General features: G+C 59.4%; 8 protein-coding genes across 8 annotated transcripts; 2 read left to right on the plus strand and 6 right to left on the minus strand.

Moving 5' to 3' along the window:
- Positions 1–530: 530 nt before the first annotated feature.
- On the minus strand, positions 531–2,385 carry HRG_09492 (ferric reductase NAD binding domain-containing protein; the record flags this gene model as incomplete). Its single annotated transcript, XM_044867963.1, has 6 exons — positions 531–564; positions 625–1,200; positions 1,252–1,391; positions 1,443–1,928; positions 1,986–2,157; positions 2,222–2,385. 6 exons carry the CDS (start codon positions 2,383–2,385, stop codon positions 531–533), a joined length of 1,572 nt encoding a protein of 523 aa, XP_044717223.1.
- A 3,042-nt stretch (positions 2,386–5,427) lies between these two features.
- On the minus strand, positions 5,428–6,500 carry HRG_09493 (ubiquitin-conjugating enzyme domain-containing protein; the record flags this gene model as incomplete). The annotated part of the gene is made up of 5 exons (XM_044867964.1): positions 5,428–5,567; positions 5,660–5,843; positions 6,016–6,045; positions 6,160–6,205; positions 6,457–6,500. The coding sequence occupies 5 exons, from the start codon at positions 6,498–6,500 to the stop codon at positions 5,428–5,430; spliced, it is 444 nt and encodes a 147-aa protein (XP_044717224.1).
- Positions 6,501–7,787: 1,287 nt separating this feature from the next.
- HRG_09494 (acyl-CoA dehydrogenase, middle domain-containing protein) lies at positions 7,788–9,262 on the minus strand (the record flags this gene model as incomplete). Its single annotated transcript, XM_044867965.1, has 3 exons — positions 7,788–7,834; positions 7,954–8,979; positions 9,049–9,262. 3 exons carry the CDS (start codon positions 9,260–9,262, stop codon positions 7,788–7,790), a joined length of 1,287 nt encoding a protein of 428 aa, XP_044717225.1.
- Positions 9,263–11,134: 1,872 nt separating this feature from the next.
- HRG_09495 (RF-1 domain-containing protein) lies at positions 11,135–11,723 on the minus strand (the record flags this gene model as incomplete). Its single annotated transcript, XM_044867966.1, has 2 exons — positions 11,135–11,414; positions 11,491–11,723. 2 exons carry the CDS (start codon positions 11,721–11,723, stop codon positions 11,135–11,137), a joined length of 513 nt encoding a protein of 170 aa, XP_044717226.1.
- A 1,269-nt stretch (positions 11,724–12,992) lies between these two features.
- Positions 12,993–15,764, plus strand: HRG_09496 (RNA recognition motif domain-containing protein; the record flags this gene model as incomplete). Its single annotated transcript, XM_044867967.1, has 5 exons — positions 12,993–13,903; positions 13,997–14,262; positions 14,324–14,503; positions 14,557–14,715; positions 14,761–15,764. The coding sequence occupies 5 exons, from the start codon at positions 12,993–12,995 to the stop codon at positions 15,762–15,764; spliced, it is 2,520 nt and encodes an 839-aa protein (XP_044717227.1).
- A 517-nt stretch (positions 15,765–16,281) lies between these two features.
- On the minus strand, positions 16,282–18,081 carry HRG_09497 (ferric reductase like transmembrane component domain-containing protein; the record flags this gene model as incomplete). The annotated part of the gene is made up of 3 exons (XM_044867968.1): positions 16,282–17,070; positions 17,113–17,630; positions 17,685–18,081. 3 exons carry the CDS (start codon positions 18,079–18,081, stop codon positions 16,282–16,284), a joined length of 1,704 nt encoding a protein of 567 aa, XP_044717228.1.
- A 678-nt stretch (positions 18,082–18,759) lies between these two features.
- On the plus strand, positions 18,760–20,364 carry HRG_09498 (serine hydroxymethyltransferase domain-containing protein; the record flags this gene model as incomplete). Its single annotated transcript, XM_044867969.1, has 4 exons — positions 18,760–18,798; positions 18,852–18,902; positions 18,960–19,324; positions 19,374–20,364. The coding sequence occupies 4 exons, from the start codon at positions 18,760–18,762 to the stop codon at positions 20,362–20,364; spliced, it is 1,446 nt and encodes a 481-aa protein (XP_044717229.1).
- A 1,653-nt stretch (positions 20,365–22,017) lies between these two features.
- On the minus strand, positions 22,018–25,537 carry HRG_09499 (bromodomain-containing protein; the record flags this gene model as incomplete). The annotated part of the gene is made up of 4 exons (XM_044867970.1): positions 22,018–23,952; positions 23,998–24,386; positions 24,448–24,986; positions 25,041–25,537. The coding sequence occupies 4 exons, from the start codon at positions 25,535–25,537 to the stop codon at positions 22,018–22,020; spliced, it is 3,360 nt and encodes a 1,119-aa protein (XP_044717230.1).
- Positions 25,538–25,801: the final 264 nt, after the last annotated feature.

The following is a 25,801-nucleotide window of genomic DNA, read 5'->3' on the forward strand; positions in this document are numbered from 1 at the left end:
CTCTTTCAATGCCACAAGCGAATGCAACCGTCTTTCCCTCGCCCCGCATCTACACTTCGACGTGCACTTGCTGTTGGCCCAAAACACAGAGATACGTACATCGTACACGACTTGCTTTCCGCCCAGAGGCCGCAACAGATTTAATCGTCTGCTCGTCATCATATTCTTCAAAGATTTCGCTGCTTCTTTTACAAACATCCTCAAAGATGCACAGCGACCGCCATAGCCTCCTCTACCCTCCACTGCAATGCCGTCAAGTCGTACCCGAAACCAATCCCCCTCCCCTCCCGCCGAATCCTCGTATTATTTTCCAACCCATATCGGCCAGCCCTTCTCTTCCCTCATCCTCACGTTCCTTGACCTGCGGCCGGCGCACGTATGCAAGCTGGAGATGAAAGAGGGCAAGAAAGGCCGAGTCCGTCTTCCTCTCCCCTGACCCTCCGTCCTATATAGGGGGCGCTGAATGTGATATATATGCAATGAATCATGATATAGCTGAAGAGATGAAGCATAGAGCGTCGCGCAGAGGCCTAAAAGTTTTCTTTGCCCCAGACAAACGAGAACCTATTGACACATGTTAGCTTCCGTTGCCCCCAAGGGTCAGCCGAGACGGCGCAGACTCACCCAGGCTCCGTGTACTTGTTGCAGTAGACGTGCAACGAGCTGCCCAGCCCCTTGGGTCCGCAGAAGAAGACGCCCGCCTCACCCGGCGAGTGCAGCTTCCTGATGCCCCGGAAAATCATGTCCCAGTTGGGTCGGCCAAAGTTGGTCGGGCTTCTCAGCCCCGTGATGGTGTCCTTGTCCGCGTTGGCGTCGTTGATCATGATGTTGGTCGCGTCGTCCGACTTGATCTTGGCCGTCAGGTACGTATGGATCTCGATGCGGTGGTCCACGTCCTGCGCCTCGACAGCCATCAAGAGAGAGCGGAACCACTCAAACGAGCCAAAGTCGCGGCAGATCCAGAAAAAGTACACCTTGGACAGGCGCGTCTTGGTCTGCGGGTAGTTCATGCGGTACCAGATGGACTTGAGGATCGACGCAAAGGGTGTCACGCCGATGCCCGCGCCCACGAGGATCGACACCTCGTACTTGAACACGTCTTCGGATGCCGAGCCAAAGGGCCCGTCAATGTATACCCGCGGCAGGACTCGGCGGAGGACGGGGTCCACCGCGGCATTGTCCTGGTCGACGCCGACGACCCTGCTGGCATCGCCGCCGCCGGCACCGCCGCCCTTTTTGCCCCAGTCGCACCCGAGCGCCTTGGACACGGCCATGGTGAAGTCGCCTTGGCAGCGCATGTGGATGGAGATGTAGTCCTCCTCGGGCGCGCTCGTCAACGTAAACGGGTGGTACTGCCACAGAGACACGGCGGGGCAGCAAAAGAAAATGTACTGGCCCGCACGCGTCTTGGTACTCTCCTTCTTGATCTGGATTTCGCAGACCTGGCTGGGGTGCTGGATGACCTTTGAGATGTACGTCTTGTGGCGGCCGCGGATCTCGCGGGCGACGCGCTCGGCGAGGTAGATGAAGCCGCCGTACATCCAGTACTGCCAGAAGACGCCAATGGCCGAGGTGCCAATGTTGGAGCAAAAGGGAGCCACGTCGGGCTGGATCATGCAAAAGGCGCCGTGCAGGGACCAGAAGAAGAAGAAGATGATGAACATGTGGTGCGTGTACCAGAAGCGCTCGTAGTTGGCCCGCCTCGGCTTCTCGACCGACGTCATGACCATGCCCATGAGGGCGACAAGCATCACGTATCCCGTCCAGCCCGGGCCCGAGGCAAAGTTGGCCAGCAGCCATCCGTAGAAGCCCAGCTTGTTCTTGGCGGCGACCTGCGCAAAGTTGTTCCAGTGGGCAATCGTGTGCACCCAAGACCAGAAGACAATGGACCACGCCGTCGTGATGTGGAAGGTGATGTTCTTGTCGAACTGGATGATGCCGTTGAGGGGCGTCTGTCGCATGAGGGAGATGAGGGTGCGGCAGACGGGCAAGAGGATGATGCCGACGTCGACGTGCAAGACGACGGCCGAGGCTCGGGCAATGACGTAGGTGAAGCCAAAGACGTCCCGTGCCCCTTGCAGGCTGTCCTTGACGGCGTAGTGGACCGAGGCAAAGGAGAAGATGAGGGCGTGGGCTAGCATGAAGATGAAGACGAAGCTGAAATGAGTGGTTCAGTTAGCACAGCGAAGCCACAAGCCATAGCCGCCTGTCTGGGACTTACAATCTTCGGTAACCCTCGTTGATCATCCACCGGTCAAACTTGTCCCTCGTCGACAGAATTTGCTGTCTCTCCTGGGTCATCTCGCCCGAGAGCAACATGCGTGTGAGGGGGGACCATCTCGAGCGCTCCGAGGGCCGGTCCCAGCCCGCATACTCGTACTCCATGGTGAAGGTGGGCGTCGCGAGCCCAAGATTACAGCTCAGTTGTGGCGCCCGCGCTCTCTCTCTCTCTTCCTCCTCTCCTTGGGACCCGCGGAAGAGTGAGAGACGGATGCGTATGGATGTGAGTGTTTATCGCTGTTGGACAAGCCCAGACAATGGGCTCGAGGCTGCGAAAGGAGGCGCTGGGCTTCCTAAAAGAGTGTGGAAAAGGTGGTGCAGGGAATTCAGAACCCGCTGAAGGCACCGCTGGAGTTGAATAAGCGAGAAGTAGGGTCAACCAAGGTGCCCCTTTAGTCGCCGTGGCCGCGCATACGTGTAACGAATGCACAGTGTTTGAGCTGGGAATGGTTCGAGATTGTCAGCGGATCACGCACCGCAGCCACTTGTCAGGCGTCATGCAGTTGACATGAAACAGGATGATACATACGCGCAAGGGGCCTCTATCCAACGAGGAGTTGCTGAGTTATGAATTACCGCTCGATAGGCGCTTGACGAGTCGTTGCCTCGGCGCAAATCAGATAAAAGCCAAAGGAAGTAAACGAAGAGAAGGGGAGCAAGCGGCGTGGGGAGATGGTGATAATAGGGTGAATGAAAAGAATAGAGAGAGGAAGGGGAAAGGAGGCGCAACAGCCGAAAGAAATCGAGACAGAGTGGACTAGACTCGGAACAGGGCGCGGAAGGTGGGATAGCCAAACAGCGCCTGGTCACGACGACTACCAGCGGCGGCAGCAGACGGGTGGCCCGGCGAGGTACCGTCTACTTGACCCCGGGGCCGGCAGTGGGGAAGGCGTCTCTCGGCTGCGGTAAACCTGCGACAGGAGGCCCTTGGCCCTTTTCCACCTCCAGGCAGGCAGGCAGGCACGCAGGCACGCCAATTGCTCACTGCTCCTCCTGCTGCTCCTCCTGCTGCTCCTCCTGCTGCTCCTGTTGCTTCTCCTGCTGCTCCTGCTGCTGCTCACAGGTATCGGCCGGCCATAAGTCAAAAGAGCATTTGTATTCTATCATGGCCAATGCCGGCTCCCTTCTCGAGCACCACAGCCAGAAACAAGGACGGCAATCTGTCAGATGCCCACAAATGCTGTCGGTTGGCCTGCAGGTGATCTGGCTCGCCTCCCTCCACGGGCCAAGCCAGTTACTATCCACGTGGCGTGTCGTCGCGATCCGCCCTTCCCGTGGACATGGTCGACAACAAGTCGGCCAAACGGAGCCCGTCAAGACCGTCGCTCGGACTTCTTCACACTTAGAGTCGCCGACTTTTTCGCGTCTCCCTTCGGGTTAATTCATTCTTCCCTTGCCGACTCTTCGACGTCTTCGCACGGCCCGTCCGAGCAGCATGATAACTTAGGCCCTACCCGGCCGGCCTGTCGACGGACAGTGGGTCCACCGCGGACCACTTCCTCCGCCGCCGCCGCCGCCGCTGCCGCCTCCCAACAAGTATTCCAGACAGCTTCAACCCAGTCCGAGCGTCCCTCCCATCAGTCCTTCTCTACCCGCTCGCCCCCCGGAAAACAAATAGCCACCGACCTCCTTCCCGATGTGGCCTGCGTCTAAGTCTGAAGCCTCGACGTGAAACATGCTGTGACAGGCATCGTCGCGTCTCTTCCCCCCTTGTCACCGTCCCGAACTCGACTGCCCTCCCCACTCCTCGGCACTGCTCAATAATCAGCTTTGCTCGCCAGCTTGTCTGGTTGCCGAGGGCAGCTACGGCAACCTTAAACTAGACCTTGCCCGCCATGAAACGCCCACCTGCCTCCTCACCTCACTCCGTCCGCCTTTGGGACGCCTGGCCGACAGTTACACACATCGACATCCCACACCAATTTCTGCCATATGGTCATGCAAGTCAGACTGTCGAGGCAGAGCCAAAGTGATGGATGTGGCGCAAACACATCACCAAATTGCCATCGTTTGCGCCCCATTCAAACCGAAAACCATTGCCGAGTCTCCCTCCCCTTCCCTTTTGCCCCCCTCGAGACGCGTCTCAGAGATCAGACAGCAGCAGCCTGGTCCTTTAACGGATTACCATGCTTTGCCTTTGCAATATGTATGCCTTCAGCCCCCCGTTGCTTCCCTCCAGGCCCAAGGAACGGGGCCCTGTACGTAATGGTCTGCATCAGGTCCCCCAATGCACATGCAGGGACAGCGTATCAAGACGCTCTCTTGCCTCCCTCTCTCCCCTGTATGGATCCAAGGGCCTGTGCATGCGGGAAAGCGTCCCGGTCTCACCCATCAAGAGGCCTGCTGGCACAGCTTGCCGTGCCGATTCGCCGCGCAAATCTCCGTCCGACGTTGGACCGACTTCCAGACAATGCGGCAGATCACAACCCGCTGGCTGCTGATCGTTAACTGGTCGGAAGGCCCTCAACCATCCTGTTGCATACGCAGACTCCGTGCCCCGACTCCATACCCAGACTCTATGCCCGGACCATGCCCAGACACCCGAGTCTACATCCAAACCATGTGCCCAGCCTATATGCCCAGGCTCCATCTCGTATGCCAGAACGCTAGGCCAAGACTGCGCCCAGACTACTCACATACTGCCCATACTCGTTTCCCATGGACCAAGCCTTCCCCTCCACGGGCACACATGTCGTCCCTTGCCAACTCCATGCCGACTCTGGCCGACAAGCTTTGTCTCGTCACGTTTTCTGAAGCGGCAAATGTGGAAAGATGTGTACGCGCTGCTTATTTCTGCGTGCCGGGACGGCGTGGGCAAGAACAAAGAAAAACAACACACTTGTTGATGCAAACCCCGTGCCCAACCGCATGATATCCCTGCAATAGCTCATGTGTCTGTCTAGCCTGTCTCGCCTCCCCGATGGTCATGATCCTCGTTGTCAGTCTCCCTAGATACAGCCCGACCGATGCTTATTCAGAGGCAAGGAATCCCCACTTCCGCGAGCGGCCGAGGTGGTTCCCGCCATGGTGCGTCCAAGCAACGGCTCTCCGAGAAATCCACCGAGGGATAACAACCTGCAAGAGAGAGAACGGTGAAAATCCACTCCGGTGCCTCGCCCTAAGCCGCCACCGCATGCCGCCATCGGATTAGACGGCATATTTCCGAGTCCACTCCCGAGCCGTAGCCTCGTATCGGGACCGGTCCGTCTTGTACACATGGGCGATTTCCGGCACAAGAGGGTCATCGGGGTTGGGGTCCGTCAACATGGAGCAGATGGACAGGAGGACTGCGAGGGTGGCAAGCATCCGTCAGCAGGCGTCCACCACGTTATGGGCGTTCTTCGAGGCACAAGAGATGCAGTAGGGGCAGCGCACGCACCTTTGGAAATGGTCAGAGCAGGGCTCCATTGGTCACGCAGGATGTCTAGGCAGATGCTGCCGTTGGAGTTGATGTTGGGATGATAAATGCGGGTTGTGAAGTTGACCTTGGGCGGCTTGAACGGGTAGTCGGTGGGGAAGTGGATGGCGAGGAAGAAAACACCGCCCGAGTACGGCGAATCGCCCTGTTGTCGTGCATGTCAGAAGCCCGTCTTGAGGATCCGCGTACAAAGGAGGAAGCATCTAGCCGGCCATAGCGGGGAAGCTCAAGAGCGACGACACGAGCGAGGCGTAGCCATCTCGTCGACGGCCCAGTCACATCTTGGGGCGGTTTGCATATTGGGGAGAGCAGCTTACGGGTCCCATGATGGTTGCTTGCCAGTGAAACTACCGGGTCATGCAACGTTAGCCCTTGATCTTATTTGCGGGCGGGCGAGCCACGAGGCGCCGGCAGCTGTTGGGCGGCGGCCTCGAGGATGCGTCGGAGAGGTTTTCGCGTACCAAGTCTTCGCCAACGGGTCCGGCGGAGCAGGACGAGGGCGGGTCACTAGGGCGACGGCGTCAGCACATGCACGGTTTTGTCTAGCAAAGACGGAATGCATAGAGAGTTAGAGAGCGCATCATGGCAGCAAGGCACAGCGGCCGCGACAGGCGACGAGGCGAACAAAGGGCTTCTCAAAACCTTGCAAGGATGCCTCGAGGACCCCGCTCACGCTCAGCCCCACCTTTGATTTGGGCTCCAAGGGCCCCTACGAGAACGAAGGGGGTAACAGGCAAAGGAGAGGGAGGAAGGCTTACCGGCCGAGGTCAGCGAGCTCCTTGTTGATGCGCTTAAGAGCCATTTTTGAGGTTGTTGTGAGAATCGAGGTGCGGCGAGGAAAGATGGCTTTGAGGGCAGCGAAGAAGTTGCTGCGTTGACACTCTGTGGGCGGGCTGCGTTAGCGGAAGAGCGAAGGAGCCGGGAGAGGGCGAGAATGACGCACTGTAACGGGGGACGACGGCTTCTCTGAGCAGAAGACGACGCCGCCTTGGTCGACAAGGGATGCAGGCAGTCGATGCCGAGATGTTTTGGAGGCTCGAAAGGCTTCGCGGCGCGCGGTGAGGATGCAGATGTCGCTCGTGGAATGATGTCGCAGGGGGGGAGGGCCGTGACGGGATATGCGGTGTGGTGTGGATTGGTTTTGGAGAGGTGCATGGAAAAGAGAGAGAGAGAGAGAGGAAAGATTACAGCGGGAAGAAGCCCAGATCAAAGGGGGACCCACAGGCCCGTGCCCGCTGACTGTCGCGACCTGGTACTTTGTACCTGCTCGCTGGCGGTAGCGGTACCTCGACTGCTCCAGCGCAGCCGCGATGGAGGGGGACTCGGAGGGAGAAAAATCCTTGCTGCTTCATGTTTTCCTTCATCTCCCTTTTCCTCGCCCTTGATCAACACCAGCCTGTGACTCACAGCCAAACTTGTGCACACGTTGTTGTACGTACGAAGTTCCGATGCAACTCCCCGCCCGGCGGCGACGAGCGCCCGCGCCTAGACGTACAGCCCAAGACGGAATGGCGGAAACCCCACGCTATCAGCGGCCCATGCATTCCGCCGGCTTCGGCTGCTAAGCGCTCGGCGGCTTCTTGCTGGCGCTGGTGGCGGCGTCCCCGTTGCCATGGCCTTCGCTCGGCTTCGACGGCCTGAGCTGGGTTGGGGCGGAGGAGCCAAGGGGCTGCATACTTTCGCCGCGCCTATTGTTAACCAAAGTCTTGCTATTTTCTTTTCAGACGGGTGGCACTAAACCATTCAGCGACGCCTCATTCAAAAGAGTCGTAGCTGGCAGCCCAGGGCAGGTGAGAGTGGCAACAATGCCAGCACTGTGGCGTGCCCGGTACTGAATGTCAGGCAATTCACGGCCGATGCTGGAAGCGGAAAACAGCCAAGAGACGCCGAGGCGGCCAGCAGCCGACAACAACGCCCAATCTTGTCTGATGTCTGATTATCCCGTACCCGTCAGAACGCCCACGGAGCTGCCGACGGCAAACGGCAAAGTCAACCTCTACGCGATCTGTAGCTGAGCCTGTACACAGAACCAAAGTCAACCCGACTCTCGCCCGTCTAGACAAACCACCCCCGATGCACCCTTCACCCTCTACACAAACGCCTGGATGCCCGTAATGGCCCGGCCCAGAATCAGACCTGTGCAAGGCAAACAATTGTCAGTTGCGTTTGATCATGCATGGAAACCTGCAGTGGAGAGCAAGGAACAACACCAGAGGAGAGCTTCCTCCGGCGTCGCAAACGGGGCAGCGTCTTACTGTGAATATCGCTCTGGCCCTCGTACGTCTGCGTGACAAACAGGTTCGCCACGTGTCGTCCGATGGCATACTCGTCGCTCACAGCGTTGCCGCCAAAAACCTCCTGCAGCACCCGCGCGTTGCGCAGCGCCGCGTCGCAATTCTGCCGCTTGACCATGCTGATCATCTCGGGCGCCGCCCGGCCCTCGTCCTTGAGCCGGCCCACCTGGATCGCTGCCAGCGTCCCGTACGCCGCGTCCGTCGCCGCGTCGGCCAGCTTCTTCTGCACGAGCTGGTACTTGGCCAGCGGGTTGCCCTTGAACTGTTTGCGCTCCAGCGCATACGTCCGCGCCCGTGCGATGCAGTCCTCGAGCGCGCCCACCACGCCCAGCGAGATGCCGTAGCGCGCGTTGTTGAGGCAGCTAAACGGGCCCCGGAGGCCCTCAACGTCGGGGAACATGTTGGCCTCGGGCACCGGGCACCCGTCCATCTGGATCATGCCCGTGATGGACGCCCGCAGCCCGTTTTTGTCCTTGATGGCCGGTGTCTCTAGTGTGCCCGGCGGACAGTCCTTGCGCTCCACCAGGAAGCCCCTGATCTTGCCCGTGTCCTGCAGCTTGGCCCAGACCAGCAGCACGTCGGCGATGGGGCTGTTGGTGATCCACGTCTTGGCGCCGCTGAGCGAATAGTACCCCGTCTTGTTTGGGTGCGGCCGGGCGACGCTCTCCATGCTGCCCGGGTCGCTGCCGTGGTTGGGCTCCGTCAGGCCAAACGCCCCGAGGAGCTTGCCCCTTGCCATGTCTGGGAGGAACTTTTGCTTCTGCTCTTCAGTGCCAAACTCGTCGATGCCGCCCATGACGAGCGAGGACTGCACCGACATGCCGGATCGGTAGCCACTGTCGACACGCTCGACGGCACGGGTGATGAGGCCGCCGGCGACTGACGACACGCCCGCGCAGCCGTGGCCCTGGATGTTGGCGCCGAGGAGGCCCAACTCCCCCATCTCCTCAAGCATCTTGGCGTCGTAGTGCTCGTCACGGTACGCCTCTGCCACAAACACCATGTTAGCAACCTTGACCGACACCAACGTGAAAAGGGAGCGCCGCCGTGTCATACGTAGAACCCTGGGCAGCAGCCGCTCTTGGCAATACCGCTCGGCCGTCTCGGCAATGGCAAGCTCCTCCTCGGTCAGGAGGTTCCTCGAAGCTAAAGGGTCTTCCCACTGGAAAGCCGTCTTGCTGGCTGACGCGAAGCACCGACCGGTCGTCGGCGGCAACCAAGCCCGCCGCGCGCCGCCACTGGCAGCGATTCGCATGCCATGTCGAAACATGGCGTTTGTGAGCTCGCGCAAAGCAATTCGTGCACCTAGCGTATGTCGGTGGCGCCGACGACGAGAATAGATGGCGAGAGGAAGATGTGAGGAGGCCGAGGGTCGATTCTGAGCCGGGACCGAGAGCGGCTGCTACTATGGAGGAACAAAAGAAGATACGTAGCTACCTAGGCTTCGGGTATGCGGTTTCGCTGCGCAACCCCGGCTCCCCCCTCCCAAAGCCGCCCCGAACGGCCGATGCAACCCGCCCAGGGGGGCCGAAGGAGCGCCCCGCAAAAACTAAACGCCGCCAACTTCACTTGTCAATCGTCTGGGCCTCGTTGAACCACACGCCATATCACCGTGGTTGCGCCTTCAGAGTATTCTATCAGATATTTTCGTGCGCGTGGTAGGAAACCAGCAGCTGAAACCGCCGGTGAATGGTCATTTTTGCCTCTGCCACGGACCAGGCCACCAGAACAGTGAGAGCGCCTCTTCAGCCGCCCGCCCGCCTCGCCATCAGACTCAGTCTATCGAGCTCTTCCGTTGCCAACGCCGTGGCTACCATTGCCAGCAATGGACTGGCCCTCCCAGCGCCGCGTGGGCTACCCGTCAACGCACGGTCCGCATCGGAGCAGCTGCCAACGTCCTGCGAGTCCCTCGCCCGCCGCCGACGCTCCCGGGGGTCCTGTAAGCTTGGGGGAGGCTCGCGTCGGCCGATCGTTGCGTCTGCACGGTAGCGCGCCATGAATAGCGGCCGGGTAAATCGTAGCCGGGATGCGAGGCGGTGCGGTCGTCGATGTATTGGGGTAGACGACTGCGAGCGAGAGCCGCGGCGGCCGCAATGAAGGTCTGGACTCTCGTATCCTGGCAGTAATCCCTAAAGACGACGATGAGCATGGCGCGTCGGGCCGTGAGAGCGGGGCGACTGGAGCAACGCTACCCATCCGTGCTTGTGAGGCTGGCGCAGCTCGGGACACGAAATCGTGCATTGGCTGACTCTGTCCAGACGGGGCGAGCCGGCCGCGGCTGCAATGACATCAAAGTGCCGTAGCGATGCGAGTCTTGAGCTGCCTTGTCTCAAAAGTTGGGGGCGTTTCGGGGGCAGATCCGCCGCGTTTTCCGAGCCAAGCTTCTCCTGATGCTGTTTCTGTGCCGACACCGAGACCGTCATGGTGGCAAGAGGGCCTGCCCTGTAGCGAATGAACCCGCAGAAGGCGTCGAAGTAGAGGTATGATGGAAGCCAGCTACATGATGCAAAGACCGAGGTTAGCGAGGCAGGTCGACGATGCCCAAGTGCCGTTCGCGCGACCTGCTCGGCAAAGGTAGCTACAGATAAAGGTGAGCAGATGATGTCGGACTGTGGACTGATGGTCGCTGCTGCTCTCTCTTTGCCTCCCCCGGTACCTCCTTAACCCCGATCCCAATTCAAGAAAAGGGCACGTATCGGGCCAGTCAAGGTGTTCTCCATGGCCCTTGCCGTGGGTAAGATGGCGCAGGAGCCGCAGATGCGAAAAGTCCCCACTGGCTCATCGGCTCTTCGGTCTGCGGGACGGTTTTAATTGTAGAGACCTTCCAGGTGCATCGTGCCCCTGTAGCGCCGGCAAGAGTACGGGATGCTTGCTTTCTTCACTCGGCGTCAAACCGTTCTGCTCGCCGTCAGAACACGAGACGCCATCTCATCCATTTGGAGGCTCACCCGTCGTTAGGCAAAATTGGAGACAAGAGCGTGTTTCGCTCGAAATGACGCCGACCTTTCAATCCAAAGGTCCTCGGCGGGACCGCTTCTTTGAGCTGGCGAGTTTCTTTTGCTTGATCCTAGATTCATGGAACCTCTTCTCTCTAAGTCAGAGCCGGAAGCCAAGTCAGTCATGCGACCACTTTAGATAAAGATTAGCTTGGCGACACCCACATTTCCCCGTGCTTCTGCTTCTTGTCGCCGCTCGTCTCTGACGGCACCTGTTCCCGGTAGACGCGACTCACCTCTTCCATGAGCTTCCTCCGGTTCTCATCCGTGTTTGCCGTGCGAGATCGGCGAGTCTGGGCATGAAAGGTCAGGCTGTCGTTGCTGGCGGTGTAATACTTGGAGGCGCGGATTCCGGAATGCAGAGACTGGGGCAGCATAGACACCAAGTCCTTGACCGGAAAAGCTGTGATGGCCTTGGTCTCGGTTCTGAGCCCCCTTTGTTAGCCCGGATATCCCCTGAGTCTAATTGGCCTCCTCAAAGGAGTTGATCACTGCCTCTTACTTGTTGACGTGCTGCCCCCCGGGCCCGCTGGACCTTGCGTATGTCGTGCTGCCGCGGGGAAGATGCGAAGCGTCAAACTTCCGGTACCAGGATCGCGCCTCCGTGAGTGCCTCTTGGTCAAGTTGAGCATCAAAGGCCTGGTATCTCTTGAATCTCGCAGTAGTCAAAGGACATCGAGTGAGCGCCAGTCTCGTCCATGGCGTGACCCGCGAGACCCTACTTATAAACTGCATCATTTTTTTACGGCCGATACTCCATGAGTTCCACGAGTCGAATAGCTTTTGCAGATCGGTGCAGTGAAAACACAAGCTGGGCGAAATGTTCTTTTTTCCAAGGCGAAGAGCCTTCTCAGCACGTTGGGGGACTTAAAAACGCGGGTCACGTGACTGTCCCCTCGTAATCCAACGTTCAACGACCATCAACGACGGTTTTGCTCTCCAAGCTTAGGGAATTGTGATCTATACGGCGAATGTCTCTAGCAAAGATGGCGATCCCTTGATGCTGCGTCCAGCGATCGGCTTGGCGACGGTCTCGTCCAAGTCTCGATCAGTGCAAGTGGGTAAGAAACCTGCCGCGGCTGGACTCTGGATTCTAGCCCTGTCTATCTCAACAGGCATCTATCCCACTGCAGGCATTGAGCTCGCGGCTTCGGCTCGAGAGATGAGGGGGATGCATGCAGTTGCTACACCGGGCGGGCACGTGACATCAGAGACGCAAACTCACGTCATGTTTTGGTAAGCTGCATTCTTGCGACAGCCCTGGCGACGATACAGTAACTTGGACACACGACCCCGAAGACGTGGGTCATGGATCCAAGAATCGCAATGTGTCCTGACGCACTGTGCAGCACTGTACGCCGATACTGTCCAAAGTACGGAGTAACTTAACTACAGGAACGTTCCGGATCACCTGTGACTGTGTCGTGCGAAAAAGGTTTCCAGGCAACCAGGCTCCTTCCCCTACTGGCGGCCCAGAATCGCCTAGCGCGAGATATCAGATTTTGCCGGACCCGCTCACCGCGAGCTGCATCAAGAAAAAGCCTCCCTTCTCAGGCACTGTCGTTGCCAGATTCCCCTCTCCTCCTCGCCTAACACTTCCAGATCCAGGCGGCCGGCATAACCCACGACAGCCACCGCACGCTTTCCACGCTGTGGCAATCGAGCCGACGCGGACACGAGCCGACATTGCGATTCGCCCGTCAGCCAGCAGCAGCATCTTGGGAAGAAAACACCATCCCAGGCTCGATAGCCTGCCTACCAAACCCAGCCCGTCGTCTGTCTCAACTCGATAATGGCAGCATTCAATCCTACCTTGACTTGACACACCATCTCGTCGTCGTCCTCGACCATCGTCCGACCGTGTCCCTCGGCCCAACCCAGCTCTCCCTGACCCGTCCGCTGCGTAGGCCATCAGTCGCGGATGCAGTCCCCAGAGCTTCCTTAGTGCCTCTCGCATCCCATCGCTCGCTGCTGCTGCGCTCAGCCTGCCGCATCGCTGCTTTCATGACCGAACCAGAGGCGGAGCTTCAGGCCACTGCCAACCTCTCTCCTGTGTCACCCTCGCCCCTCCACACAGCTGCTCCTCGCGTGGTGCCGGCGCTGCAGGACACGGTCGATACTATCGACGCCATGGTCGCTGCCGCTGCCAACGTGGCCTCGTCAAACGGCGTCGTCGACGACGCCATCCTCGACCCGGCCATGATGGGTGACGCTGCCTCTGCCAATGGCAACGACCATGTTGTAGATGACGACAGCCTCGACGGTGCGTACGACGACCAAGACGCCCCCGACGCTCCCACCGAGCCTGCTCCCCAGCCTCAGCTAGAGCCGCCCGATAGCAACGACGATTATGCAAAGACATTCGACTCGCCCATTGATCCAGAAGAAGGGGGTGAGCAGGGCTTTCAGCAGCAGCACCATGTATCGTCGTCCTCAATGCCACCGAAATCCACCGATATCTCGCTGCAATCCGATCACTTGAATACAAATCGCGCTTCAGCCGCTGCTCCTGACATTGCCGCCCATGACGCGTCTACCGCTCAACCGGCCGCTCCCGCCGCCACCCCATCCGGACCGCAACTAGAGCCTACCGGTCCGTCGACGGAGCCATCGCAGCCGCCCGCCGGGCTCCAGCAGCAGACCGGCTCCCCTTCCTCCGTGGCCCAGCCCGAGCCTATTGCCCGCCAAGACTCCGCCGATGCCGAGTCGCAGAATTCGTCGGTTGACATCCAGAAGCTCGTGGCCGATCTGACTGCCCAGCCCACCGAGCCCAGCCCCGATCCTGAGCCGTCTTTGTCTGTTGCTGCAAAGGCCGAGCAACCCGCCGTTGCTGTCTCCCTGTCTTCTCCCACTTCGCTGCCCTCATCCTCTTCCCTGCCACCGCGGCCTCCCCTGCCGCAGTCGGGCTCCCAATCGTATGCCTCGCAGCAACACGCCGCAGGACCCAGCCCAAGCGCAGCCGCCTGCAGTGCTGGCACAGTGCCGCCAGCGCCAGGTCCGCTGTCCAGCTTTGTCGCGAGTGGCGCGCCCGGAACCTCCGCGGAGGCCGTCGGCAGCATCCCGCTCCCCCCGGCCGCAGGCCTGAATGCGCTCCCCGTCACAGCATCCATGAATGCCCCACCCCAGACATCCCAGGCCGCGCCCGGGTACTCCCAGGACGGAGAGCCAGACGCAAGCTACCAGCGCCAGTGGGACCAGTTTATGACTGACGAACGCCAGTACATGTCGGATGCGAAATGGGACCGCTTCCCTGAAGGGTCGCGTATTTTTATTGGTATGAACCACGCCGCCAAGGGCCGCTCCTTTGATCTAGTGCTGACTCTTTGTGCCTCTAGGAAACCTTTCGAGCGACAAAGTTTCGAAGCGGGATGTCTTTGATGTTTTCCACAAGTATGGAAGACTGGCGCAAATATCCCTCAAGTCGGCCTATGGTTTTGTGCAGTATCACACTGTCGACGAGGGCCGACAGGCCATGGAAAACCTGCAGGGTATCGAAATCAAGGGCCGCCGCATCCGTGAGTATAGCCTGCCGCAGAGGAGAAAAGACCCCTGACTAACTCTTGTTCAGACCTCGAGATATCTCGAGTACAAGACAAGTCCAAAAAGGACCGTGCCCGCAGCCCAGAGAGAGGTCGGGGCCGGGATGGCGGTGGCGGTGGCCGCAGGAATGAGAAGCATCACCAAGGCCGCGACGATTACAGACCAGGGCGCAATCAGTCGCCACGACGCAATGATCACCACACGAGGGAAGACGGGTTTGGTCGATCTCGAGGTCATGATTCTGGTCGAGGAGGGCGCGGGCGCTCGCGTTCTCCCGAGTATGGCCGCAAGGACCGGGAGTCGTATCGACGGCGCAGCCCTAGCCCATATGGACGATCTCGAAATGAGCCGGAACTTGACCTTCCTCGAAGGTATGGCGCCGATGTGCCGGATGTGCAGATCATCCTGCAGCCAGAGGTCAATCGCGACTTTGTCACCTGGGTCGAGGCCGCGTTCAAGGCAAAGGGCCTCAAGACGGAGGTTATGTACCTGCACCCGCGGTTTCCCAAGGACCAGGTCATTCAGCGACAGGCTGCCGAAGGTGTTTACGGCGTCATCGACTTGGATTTGCGTGCACAGAGCGTTGGCCGGATACCCGTGCAGGCGTTCGATCGCTCTGGTGGAGGCAGCAATGTCCGCTTCGACCAGTATGTGGACTTAGATCCCGGCACGGCGGCCGAGGTGATTGTGCGATCCAAGGCAACGGCCGCCGCAAACTATGGACAAGGATACGCGGCAGCGGCGGGTGGCTACTCCAATCCCTACTCAGGGCAGCATCAGCAGCCCCCTCATGGCGCCAGCTATCCCGGCTCATATCCTCCACCACAGCAGCAGCAGCAGCAGCAGCAGCAGCAGCAGCACGCACCCCCTGCTGCCGCAGACATCGCGAGTCTCATGGGACAGGTTGATAATGCCACCCTGCAGCGGCTCCTCGCATCTATGCAAGGGCCAACTCAGGCGCCAGGAGGGATGCCCGCCGCACATGGCGGGTACGGCGTCAATCCCCCCACCCCGGCGACAGCCAACCCGCAGGTGGATATCCAGGCCATCCTGGGTAGCCTCGGGGGGGCAACCCCTGCGCAGCAGCACGCTCACCACCAGGGGCAGTACGGGTCGGCGTACAGCGCCCAGCCTCCCGCCGCTCCCAACGGAGGTGCAAACGCGGCTCCGGCGGGGGGCGACGCAGCAGCTCAGGTGCAGAACATCATGGCCCAGCTTGCGCGGTACAGGCAATGACCTTGAAGGGAGAGTAAGATATACATCTATCTGGCTGATGCTGACCGAGAAGAATGAGTGGTAGGGCTCTCTTATCTGGCGAAAGGAGGGGAAAAAGGGATTGGTGGTTCAAAGGAATACTCCCGCTGCGTAGCACTGGATGTCGGCTTGTGCTAATTTGTGTGGTTTGCTCGAGGAGAGAAGTTGACGATGACTACGGCTGGCGTTGCAGGCAATGGAGGGAGGATTCCACCGAGCCGCGTCTCTGACGTACTAGGCAGGCATTCGTTAACGAGAATAGGTAGCTCTCCCCATCAGGCGTTTGCCCTGTACAGTAGCCGCTCGTTCAGATGCAATTCGCCCCATTCTCATCAACCCTCTCTGGTGATCGTACCGGTAGGCCTTTCGCAAGATCGGGTGCATTCATACAGCACTACAAGATGATGTCACCGCCAAGGGGCTTTTACTCAAACCACAGCATACTCAACTATTCCATGGACGAGAACCAAATGGACAAGGACCAAACACCTCCTCATCGTCACCAGCCAAAACTCTCGCTGTGCCACCAGACCTTCCTGCCTCGCATGGCCCACGGCCGCACGCATCGCCTCACCTCCCTCGCCATCTCGGCTGGCCCGCAGACAAGCACGGCGACAGGCTCCTCCAGCCCCTGGCGGAAGGTGCTGTCCACAATCTTGTTCAATTCGGGCCGCCGGCGATTGCGACCCGCCGCCAGCACGGTCTCGCGGGACAGGGCGTCCATCTCGACGGCGCCGGCGCCGGGGGGGACACTCTCAGGCCCATCAGTGACATCCACGTCGCCCGTCAGAAAGATGTGGACGTTGTCGTCATCGAGCATGCTCCTGTCCTCGCCGTTGTTGCCGCCGCTCGAGACGGCCCACGTCGCGTCGCCGGCGCTGCGGATGGCCCAGACCAACTGCACCTTGGTCGACGGCAGCTCCTGTTGTATGGCGCGGTAGACGGGCAGAGCGAAAGTGGCGCCGACGCCGCCCGCGACGAGCAGGATGCGCGCGGCGCCCCAGCCGAGCAGGTCGTGGAAATGCTTGCCCATGGTACCGTATGGGCCTTCAATGGCGAGGGGGATCCTGCGGGCCTCGGCGGGCGGGACGGGACTCAAAGCGGCAAATTGGCTAAGCAAAAGGGTCATTGGGCCGTTTCGAACGCGTGCTACGAGGGTGATGGTGCCGTGATGGTCGTCGACAGATGCTACGGTGAAGGGGTTGAAGAGAAAGTCGAAGAGGCCCGATTTGGCATTTATGCGGCTGGCAGACGGGACGTTTAGATAGATGTGCGCTCCGGGCACGGCCTTGAAGGAGCTCAGCCGCCGGAGAGGAAGCGCAGAGGAAACCTTGACGAGATTCGTGCCGGGGATGATTTCCACGGTCGAGGGAGCGGTGACTGTCGTGGCCTTGCGCACCCCAATGTCAAGAAACAGGACGACCAAGGCCTCGACGAGGTAGAGTCTGGCAGAGGGCGCGTGGAAGAAGATCAGTACTGGGATCAGAATGGCGGAAGCCACGTGGACGACGAAGAAGAGGCGATACGAGAACTGCCTGACTCGGGCGAAGGACGTGGTGGCAAGTGCGTTCAAGGCCATGAAGGCGACGACGCCGCAAAAGACGACGGGGGCAAAGAAGCGCTTCAGCCAGATGGCGGCGACGAAGAAGAAGTAGTTGTAGAAGAGGATGTGGAGGAGGAGCAGGAAGTGGACGATGCGGCCCAAGACGCGGTGGTAGCGATTGACGCCTTCGTGCGAGGAGTGGAAGGCGAGGGCGAAGGGGTTCAGGGCCTTGAGGGCCAGGAGGAACTGGATGGGCAGCTGGGAGACGGCTATGGCGCCAAAGCGCTTGGTGAGATGCAAGTAGTCTGGTCCATGTCAGCGGAAGCGCACGCGGTATAGACACAGTTGGTGCCTCTGACCTTTGCCTGTGTCCCGAACACACAAGACCAGCAGCCAAGAGGCCCAGGCCAAGCCAAGAATCCACTCATGGCGTTGGCCCCAGTACATGCCACCCAGGTTGACATCGTCGTGCATCCACCACTGCAGCCTCCGGCACCGCGCAGCCAAGGAGCCGGACGGGTGGCGGCGATGGGCCTTTGCGAGGGGCGAGGGCGGCACCTCGTCGTAGCGGCCATGGCCATCGCGCGGGTCCCGGCCGCTGGCAGCGGCGCGGCGGACAAGGCGGAGGAGCAACAAGGCCAGGACGGGGGCGATGGCCGAGTAATGGGCGACGCAGGCGTAAAAGTCAATGGTCTGGCGGCGCACGAGCTTGTCGTCGTCGGAGAGGCTCAGAGAGAGATCGTACGGCCAGCCCATGGCGCGGCCCTGGCTCTCTGGGAGAGCCGGTCGTGGGAGAGCCGGTCGTGGCAGCAGGTGTAGACGTAGGTCTATCTCGGTCGGAAGAAGGGGACCCGTTGAGAGCAGGGTGTTGCCGGCGGGAGGAAGCGATGAAGGACGATGGTCAGTGTGGGTTGGAGGTTCAGGCCAGACGACGTCTCCAAGACATGGGGCCGAGGTATCCGTGCCTTTTGCCGACGAGGACCAAGCACATTGCTTCCGCTTGCAGTCACAAAGTTGAGGCACCTTTTGGCAAGTCCCTGAGATGGGCTGCCAATGAAAAGGGGCGAAATCGACGATGGCTTCACCGGAATAGAGCAACAGTCGCTGGCGGGCTCACAAGGTGCATCCAGCATCATCATGCAAAGCACCGACGACGTTGTTACTCCGTACACAGTGACAACTCCCGTTCGCAGGGGCCCCTGTATCCTAGACGAGCCATCGATTGGCCAGTTCGCACACTGGCGACAGCCCCGCATACTGTACCGCATACTGTACCGATACTGTACCAAAGCCGAAGTCGCCCCCCCGCCCTTTTCCCTCACCCATCCATCGCCCGCTGCAGCCCTCTGAAAATTTTCATCTTCGCTGCAAAAGCCTCATCTCTCTCGACTCGTGCCTCTTCCCCTCCCAATCCACGCCTCTCTATCCGTCGCCATGTCGTCCGAATACGCATTGTCCGCGTCCCACAAGGAGGTTCGTCTTCCTCCCCTGCGGAACAGACCACAAGGCTAACCATGTCCATCTAGATGCTCGAGAAGTCTCTTGTCGAGTCCGACCCCGAGGTCGCCGCCATCATGGTACGTCGAGGCCCTTACTCGCCCGCAGCCCGCGTCTCCTGACACGCTCAACCGCAGAAAGACGAGGTTCAGCGTCAGCGCGAGTCCATTGTCCTCATCGCCTCCGAAAACATCACATCCCGAGCCGTCTTCGACGCCCTCGGCTCCCCCATGTCCAACAAGTACTCCGAGGGCTACCCTGGCGCTCGCTACTACGGCGGCAACCAGCACATTGACCAGGTCGAGCTGCTCTGCCAGAAGCGTGCTCTCGAGGCCTTCCACCTCGACGCGGACAAGTGGGGCGTCAATGTCCAGTGCCTCAGCGGCAGCCCTGCCAACCTGCAGGTTTACCAGGCCATCATGCCCCCCCACGGCCGGCTGATGGGGCTTGACCTCCCCCACGGGGGCCACTTGAGCCACGGCTATCAGACCCCCCAGCGCAAGTGAGTCTTCCACGCCCGCCTCCCCTTCCCCTGGCTTACCCTTGCCCAGAATCTCTGCCGTCTCCACCTACTTCGAGACCATGCCCTACCGCGTCAATCTCGAGTCCGGCATCATCGACTACGACCAGCTCGAGAAGAACGCCATTCTCTACCGCCCCAAGATCCTCGTCGCCGGCACATCGGCCTACTGCCGCCTCATTGACTACGAGCGTATGCGCAAGATTGCCGACTCGGTCGGTGCCTACCTCGTCGTCGACATGGCTCACATTTCCGGTCTCATTGCCGCCGAGGTCATCCCCACTCCTTTCAAGTACGCCGACGTCGTCACCACAACCACCCACAAGTCCCTCCGTGGCCCCCGCGGTGCCATGATCTTCTTCCGCAAGGGCGTCCGCTCCGTCGACGCCAAGACGGGCAAGGAGACCCTCTACGACCTCGAGAACCCCATCAACTTCTCCGTCTTCCCCGGCCACCAGGGCGGCCCCCACAACCACACAATCACGGCTCTGGCCGTCGCCCTCAAGCAGGCCCAGACCCCGGACTTCAAGGCCTACCAGGAAAAGGTCGTCTCCAATGCCAAATCCATCGAGCACAAGCTCAAGTCTCTGGGCCACAAGCTCGTCGCCGACGGCACCGACAGCCACATGGTCCTCGTCGACCTCCGCCAGCACAGCCTCGACGGCGCACGTGTCGAGGCTGTCCTGGAGCAAATCAACATTGCCTGCAACAAGAACTCGATCCCGGGCGACAAGAGCGCCCTGACCCCCTGCGGCATTCGCATTGGCACCCCGGCCATGACCAGCCGTGGCTTTGGCGAGAAGGACTTTGAGCGCGTCGCCACCTACATCGATGAGAGCATCAAGATCTGCAAGGAGACCCAGGCCTCCCTCCCCAAGGAGGCCAACAAGCTCAAGGACTTCAAGACCAAGGTCACCAGCGGCGAGATTGCCAAGATCAACGAGCTGAAGAAGGAGATTTCGGCCTGGACAAGCGCCTTTCCCCTCCCCGTCGAGGGCTGGCGCCTGGACGCCGGTCTCTAAGTATGCGGCTTGATAGCGGCGTCAGGGGAGCCATACGCAGACAGGCGTAAGCAGTGATCTATCTAAATGATGGAAGGGGAGGAAGGACGGGCCGCTGTAGGGCTCTGCATCCACGGCATTTAACATGGGATGGGGCAAATGGCCAATGTTTCAACATGTTGCATTTCCACGGCTGGCGCAATTGAGTTTCGGGTTTGGCTCATCTGGCCGGCGGAGAATCGGCAAGACTCGGCGTTTTTATTGTGACTTCTTTTTTGGCTGTTTTTCTCTTCGAAATGGAGGAATCTATTGAGGAATTACGGAACGACTGCAATGACGATAAGACTTCATAGCGGAGGCGCTCAACGCGCCGAATCCGAGGTGTCCGCTACCGGCTTCAACAAGTTGGCAGATTATGCACATGGCACACAGACACCCTGAGTCTACTGAATCCTCTTACACGTGCTCGCGTGAGGCAATGTACGTGATTTTCCCATGATTGTCTTTTCTCCATTATTAAAGAGGATTTGGTTTGTCCAATCATCAACTCGTCTGCTCGCACTATATGGATCCTCCAGGTGCGCCTCGTGCCCACATCCGTCCGTCTGTCCGGCCGTCCTTTCCGCAGCGCCAAGAGGAGTTAAAAAACAAATATGAGAAGAAAGAAAGAAAAGGAAAAGGGGAAAGGGGGCGATAGACAAACAGCGTGGGAAAAGGGGTGGTAGGAAAGGGCACAAAACAGCTGGATATCCATCCGTCCGCCTAGCCCCTTGCCATCCAATTCGGTCCGATCCGTCGGTGCCCCTTTCTTTCGAGATATCTAGAGAACCAAAAGAAGGAGCTGGCACGAGGAGAGAAAGAAGAGAATAAGAAGTAAAGGAGTAGAAAGGGCAAGAAGTTGTGAAAAGGGGGATTAAGGCGCCAGGGGCCCATGCCCCAACCTCGCTGCGGCCCATCATCCCACAGCCTTGACCCGGGCTCAAGCCTCCAATTCGAAGCACGTGTCCCGCCCGTCATCTCCGCGTCCTTCGCTTTCCCGCTTTTGTTTCGAGCCATGCTGGGAAGTAGCTCAAGAGCCGTCGGCAGTAGCGGGAGGGGAGAGCGCCAGATGGTGCGTCTCTTGGGCCAAGTCGGATGTCGAGAAGGCCTCTCTCCCCCGTTCCCCATATACGCCGCCCAGACGGGCTGTTCTCTTCGACGCTGCGCCCCTTCCACTTGACTTCGTGGTAACTCCAAGCAGTGGCTCGCTCCAGACGCGGCGCCAAACATGCGGCAAGGCAGGGGAAAGTCTCGGTAGCAGGAAAGGTCTAGATGAGGAATCGAAAGACCCCATAAGCCAGAATTAGGCCGGTCTGCGTGCGAGCAGGTCGAGGCCCAAGAGCAAGCAAGCCAGACAAAGCCAAGGGCCGAGATGCCATGCACAAAACGGCTAGACAAAAGTACACTAATCGCACAAGAAAGCAGTCGAGCTCCAAAACGCTATGGGACGTCGCGTTGCTCTCGTGACCCCGTAGAGTCTCCCAAGCTTTCAGCGCTCTCTTCGTCGGCTGCTCGCCACACCGGGCCACACCAAAAAGAAAAAGAGGGGTAAACATGGCTCGGCGCCTTTTGCGTAGCTTCGTATGTACATGGTGGTAAACGATTCGTCCTTTCGATGTCGAGAGATTGCCGTGGCTACTGAGCAATGCTCTCCGGGCTCATCATGCCCGTGTTGTCATCCTTGTCCGTCTGGCTGTTGCCGGCCTGGCTCTGCGTGCTGTCCGTCCGCTCCATGCTGGCCCCGAGCGCGAGCACAGCAGGGTTGGGAGCAGCTGTCCCGTTGGGCAGGCTGCCGAGCTTCTTCTTGGCCGGCGTGGTGCTTGCTGATCCCGTACCCTTTTCACCAGACGCGTTGGCCTTGGCTTCGGCGGCGGCGGCGGCAAGCTCCATCTTCTTCTTCTTCTTCGCCAGAGCCAGCTGCTCCCTTGGCGGGCGCTTCTGAGCGGACATGATCTTGCCGCTGGCACCGAGCCGGGGCCGTGGTTTCCTCTGCTTAACCGGGAGATCCTCGTCCTCTACCAGCGGCTGATCACCGTTAGCGTGCAGCTTGGCGAGGAAAAAGTTCTTGGCCAGCCCGATTTGATCCTGGATATTTTCCTTGGTGACGGGGTCCGAGGCCGGCAGAGCCTCGAAGAGATCTGACGAAGTCCCTCCCGTAACCTGGGTCTGCATCTGGTACTGGCTCCTGACTCTGCTGTGCAGCAGGTGGAATGGCACGGAGAAGGAATCGAGGCCCATTTCCTTGTCGAGGCCCAAGGCCCGGAAACCAAAGAAGTCTTCGCCCAAGTCCTCGGCAAAGTCGCCACTCATGAACTGCTCGCTGCCGTCGTTGAAGGCGCCGACGCCGTCAGTGCCAGCTTCTGCAGATAAGGCCGGCCGCAGGAGGTCTGTGAGATGCAGCTTCATCCTCTCGTGGAGGGCACCCAGCTTCGAGCTGAGTCGATCCACCTCGTCTTTGGCGTATGAATCCAGCGAAGCCACGTCATGGCCGTTCTCCTCCAACGTGTGCAGGATGACTTCCTCGGGTGTGAAGCGGGACCGCAGTTGCGGTCCCTCGGGTGTCTGCACAGTCATCTTTTCGGCCTCGCGGTAAATGTTGAACGTCCTGGAGATGGTCTGGAAGTAGTCGGCCGCGATTCCGGTCAGGGTGTCGATGGCCGACGGCTGTAGCTCCTCAAAGCCGGTGAGATAGAGAATTTTAGCAATGGAACGTTTCAAGGCGTCTTGGCAAGTCTCGGATGCCATGACAGGCCCGTCATGGGCAATGAAGTGCGGCTCAATGTCCTGCTCGACGAAAACCTCGGTGTTGGACTTGGGAAACTGGTTGGTGTAAACCTGGGATTGCACCTGCATTTGCTTGATGACGGATATCTTTGTCGCAAGCTTCCTCGTCTCTTGGATTTGGTGGATATTGTCGTCCATCCTTTTCGTCAGTCGACTCCGCGGCGCCACAAAGGCCCCGGATGGCACGAGCCGCAGAAAGTCCTCATGCTGGTTGATAACCTGGCCATCCCCATCCTCGACCCACTGGAGGTTTGATTGAATGTCGGGAATATTGCTGAGAGAATCGTAGTAGTCCGGGATGACCTTCTCTGCTTCCTCGTCGATTCCATCTGCAAGTGTTTCCGACGCCTTGTTGCCTGCGTCCTTTTCTGTGCTCGTCGTGCCACCCAGCTGCGGATAGCTCGCGATGCCGAGCGCTTCGGCTTCCTTCTGGTGTTTCAAGATTCGTTGCATGCCGGCTTTACTCCTGAGCAATGCCGGGGCGTCCACATTGAGAGTGTTATCCTTGAAAAGGAGGTGGCGCTCCTTGGCCACCAGAGCGCGGTCCTTCTTGGTCGTTTGCTTCCAAAGCTTGTACTCGTCGTCCTCGTAGACCTGTTCGACGGCCGCCCCAAACTGATTCAAGCCCATGCCATTGAGACTAGGCCCGTCAATATCCATGGCGTCGGCATTGCTTGCCAAGCCCGAGTGGCCATTGACTATCCCGCTAGGGGTGTTCGATCCGCCAATTGGAGGAGTGGCAAATCCGTTGCTCCCATCCATGGCCTCGGAGCCTTCTCTGCCTGGCTTTCCCAGCAGGCCATTGACTTGGAGGATTGGCTTCTGGTCTACCACGGGGGTGTCCTCCTTCTGGTCGTTGGGCGCCTTCCGAGACTTATTGGCGCCCTTGGTGGCCGCTTTTCGTCCACGAGACGACATTATCGGCTCGTCGTCAGAGTCGTCGCCGTTGTCGTCGTCTCCGCCGTTTTGTTTGCGTCGTTCCTCGGCTTCGACTTCGGCTCGAGAGCGAATGACGAGGTCCGGAATCAGCGGGATGAGCTTCTCGGCCTCTTTCCTCATTCCGTTTGCCATGCGCCGCAGAGGATGGTTCATGTCTTGGTTGTACTTGAGGCAGTTGTCCCAGATCAGGTTAAGGTCCGTGACAAAATCCGTCTTCGACTTGAAGGTTAAAGATTTGAGCTTCTTCGTCATTGTCCCCAAGTCCATGGGGTTCTTGATAACTGAGGGGTCGTGGTCAACGAGGGCAAGGGTCGCGTAGGCGTACGTTGCCTTGGAACTTACAGTTGTAGTAGTCGGGGGCATCTCTCTTGTTGACTCGGGTAAGAAAAGGCGTTGAGTACTCCGTGTGCGCCTTGAGCTCCGTCAAAACCTTCTCCAAAGCCTCGTAAAGCTCTTCCTGGTTGACATTCTCCTCACTCGCCCACTTGCTTCGATTCTTTCGCACTTCGTTCATGAGAAGCCGCAGCTCTGCGTCGGACGCGCGCACCTGGTCACGCTTCATATCGATTCTAGCAATAAGATGCTTGAGGGTCAGGCTGGAGGCACCCAGATTCGCGCTGCTCAGAGTTCCCTGATTCGTGGCTTGGGCACCACCGGCGTGCGAGGTGGTGTTGTGGTCCATCTCTGCTTGCAGTTGCTTCTCTGAATCCTCAAGTCGTTGTTGCTCGAGCATAGCTATACTGTCGTTTTCCAGTGTGTAGAAGATTGTGTGGAAGCTTTTCCGCGCGGTTTCCTCAGTGGCGATCCTCGCCTCCTCGAGTTTCTTGATGCCGTCATCGTCTGGCTGGAGCTTTCCTTGCGAGCCATCCTGGCCTTTGCGCCTGTCAATATGTTTTCCAGGCGAGTTGATGGACTGGACTGGAGAACTGCCGGACTTTGAGGGAGACAAGAGCGAGCCAACGGCGGCGATGGGCGGCTTATGTGCTGACGCAGCGGGTTCGCCTGCTTCGTCGTCGTCGTCGTCGTCGTCGTCGTCGTCGTCGTCGTCGTCGTAGTCATCCTCGTTGATTGCGCGCTTCGCCTTTTTCAGGGGTGGCTCCTTGATGGGCTCGTGGTCGGTGGTTGGGGGCAGGGCGACGGTGGAAGGGGAAGGTTTTCGCTTGAGGGCGGCAATCGCGCCGAGATTGTATGAGCCGTCTTCTGCAAAGAGCAGCGCGACCTTGTCCTCGGTTTTGCGATACATGTCGGCGAATAAAGCGCGGCGATGCTCCTCCTCGACATCTACTGATGCCTCAGGCATCAAGCCCATGGTATTGTCGACGGGTGTCTGGGTGCGCGCCGAACCATCGTCGAGATGATTCAGAGATCGACCGCTGCCTATGTGGTGAAAGGATGGAGGGGGCCAGGCGGGCTGGCCGTTGGGTAGCGACATTTCGGGCCCGTGGCGATGGGGGCGACGACCGGGCGCAGTGTCGCCATGCGCAGGGAGATGTGATCGCGCAGGGCCAAAGCGAGGGCGGCTGGGGCAATCACAACGCCATGGAGCGTTGGAGCGGCATCGACAGAGATGGCAGACGCGGTTTCGCGACAAACGGGATCGCGATAGCGGAGCGTTGATGGATCGCGACGAGTGCGATTTGTCGGCGGATCAAGAGGTGAGGTTGAGGATTTGGGGAGAGCGTGGTATCGCCCCCAA

This window comes from Hirsutella rhossiliensis (assembly GCF_020360975.1).
Source record: "Hirsutella rhossiliensis strain HR02 chromosome Unknown scaffold00012, whole genome shotgun sequence".
NCBI classification, from domain to species: domain Eukaryota; kingdom Fungi; phylum Ascomycota; class Sordariomycetes; order Hypocreales; family Ophiocordycipitaceae; genus Hirsutella; species Hirsutella rhossiliensis.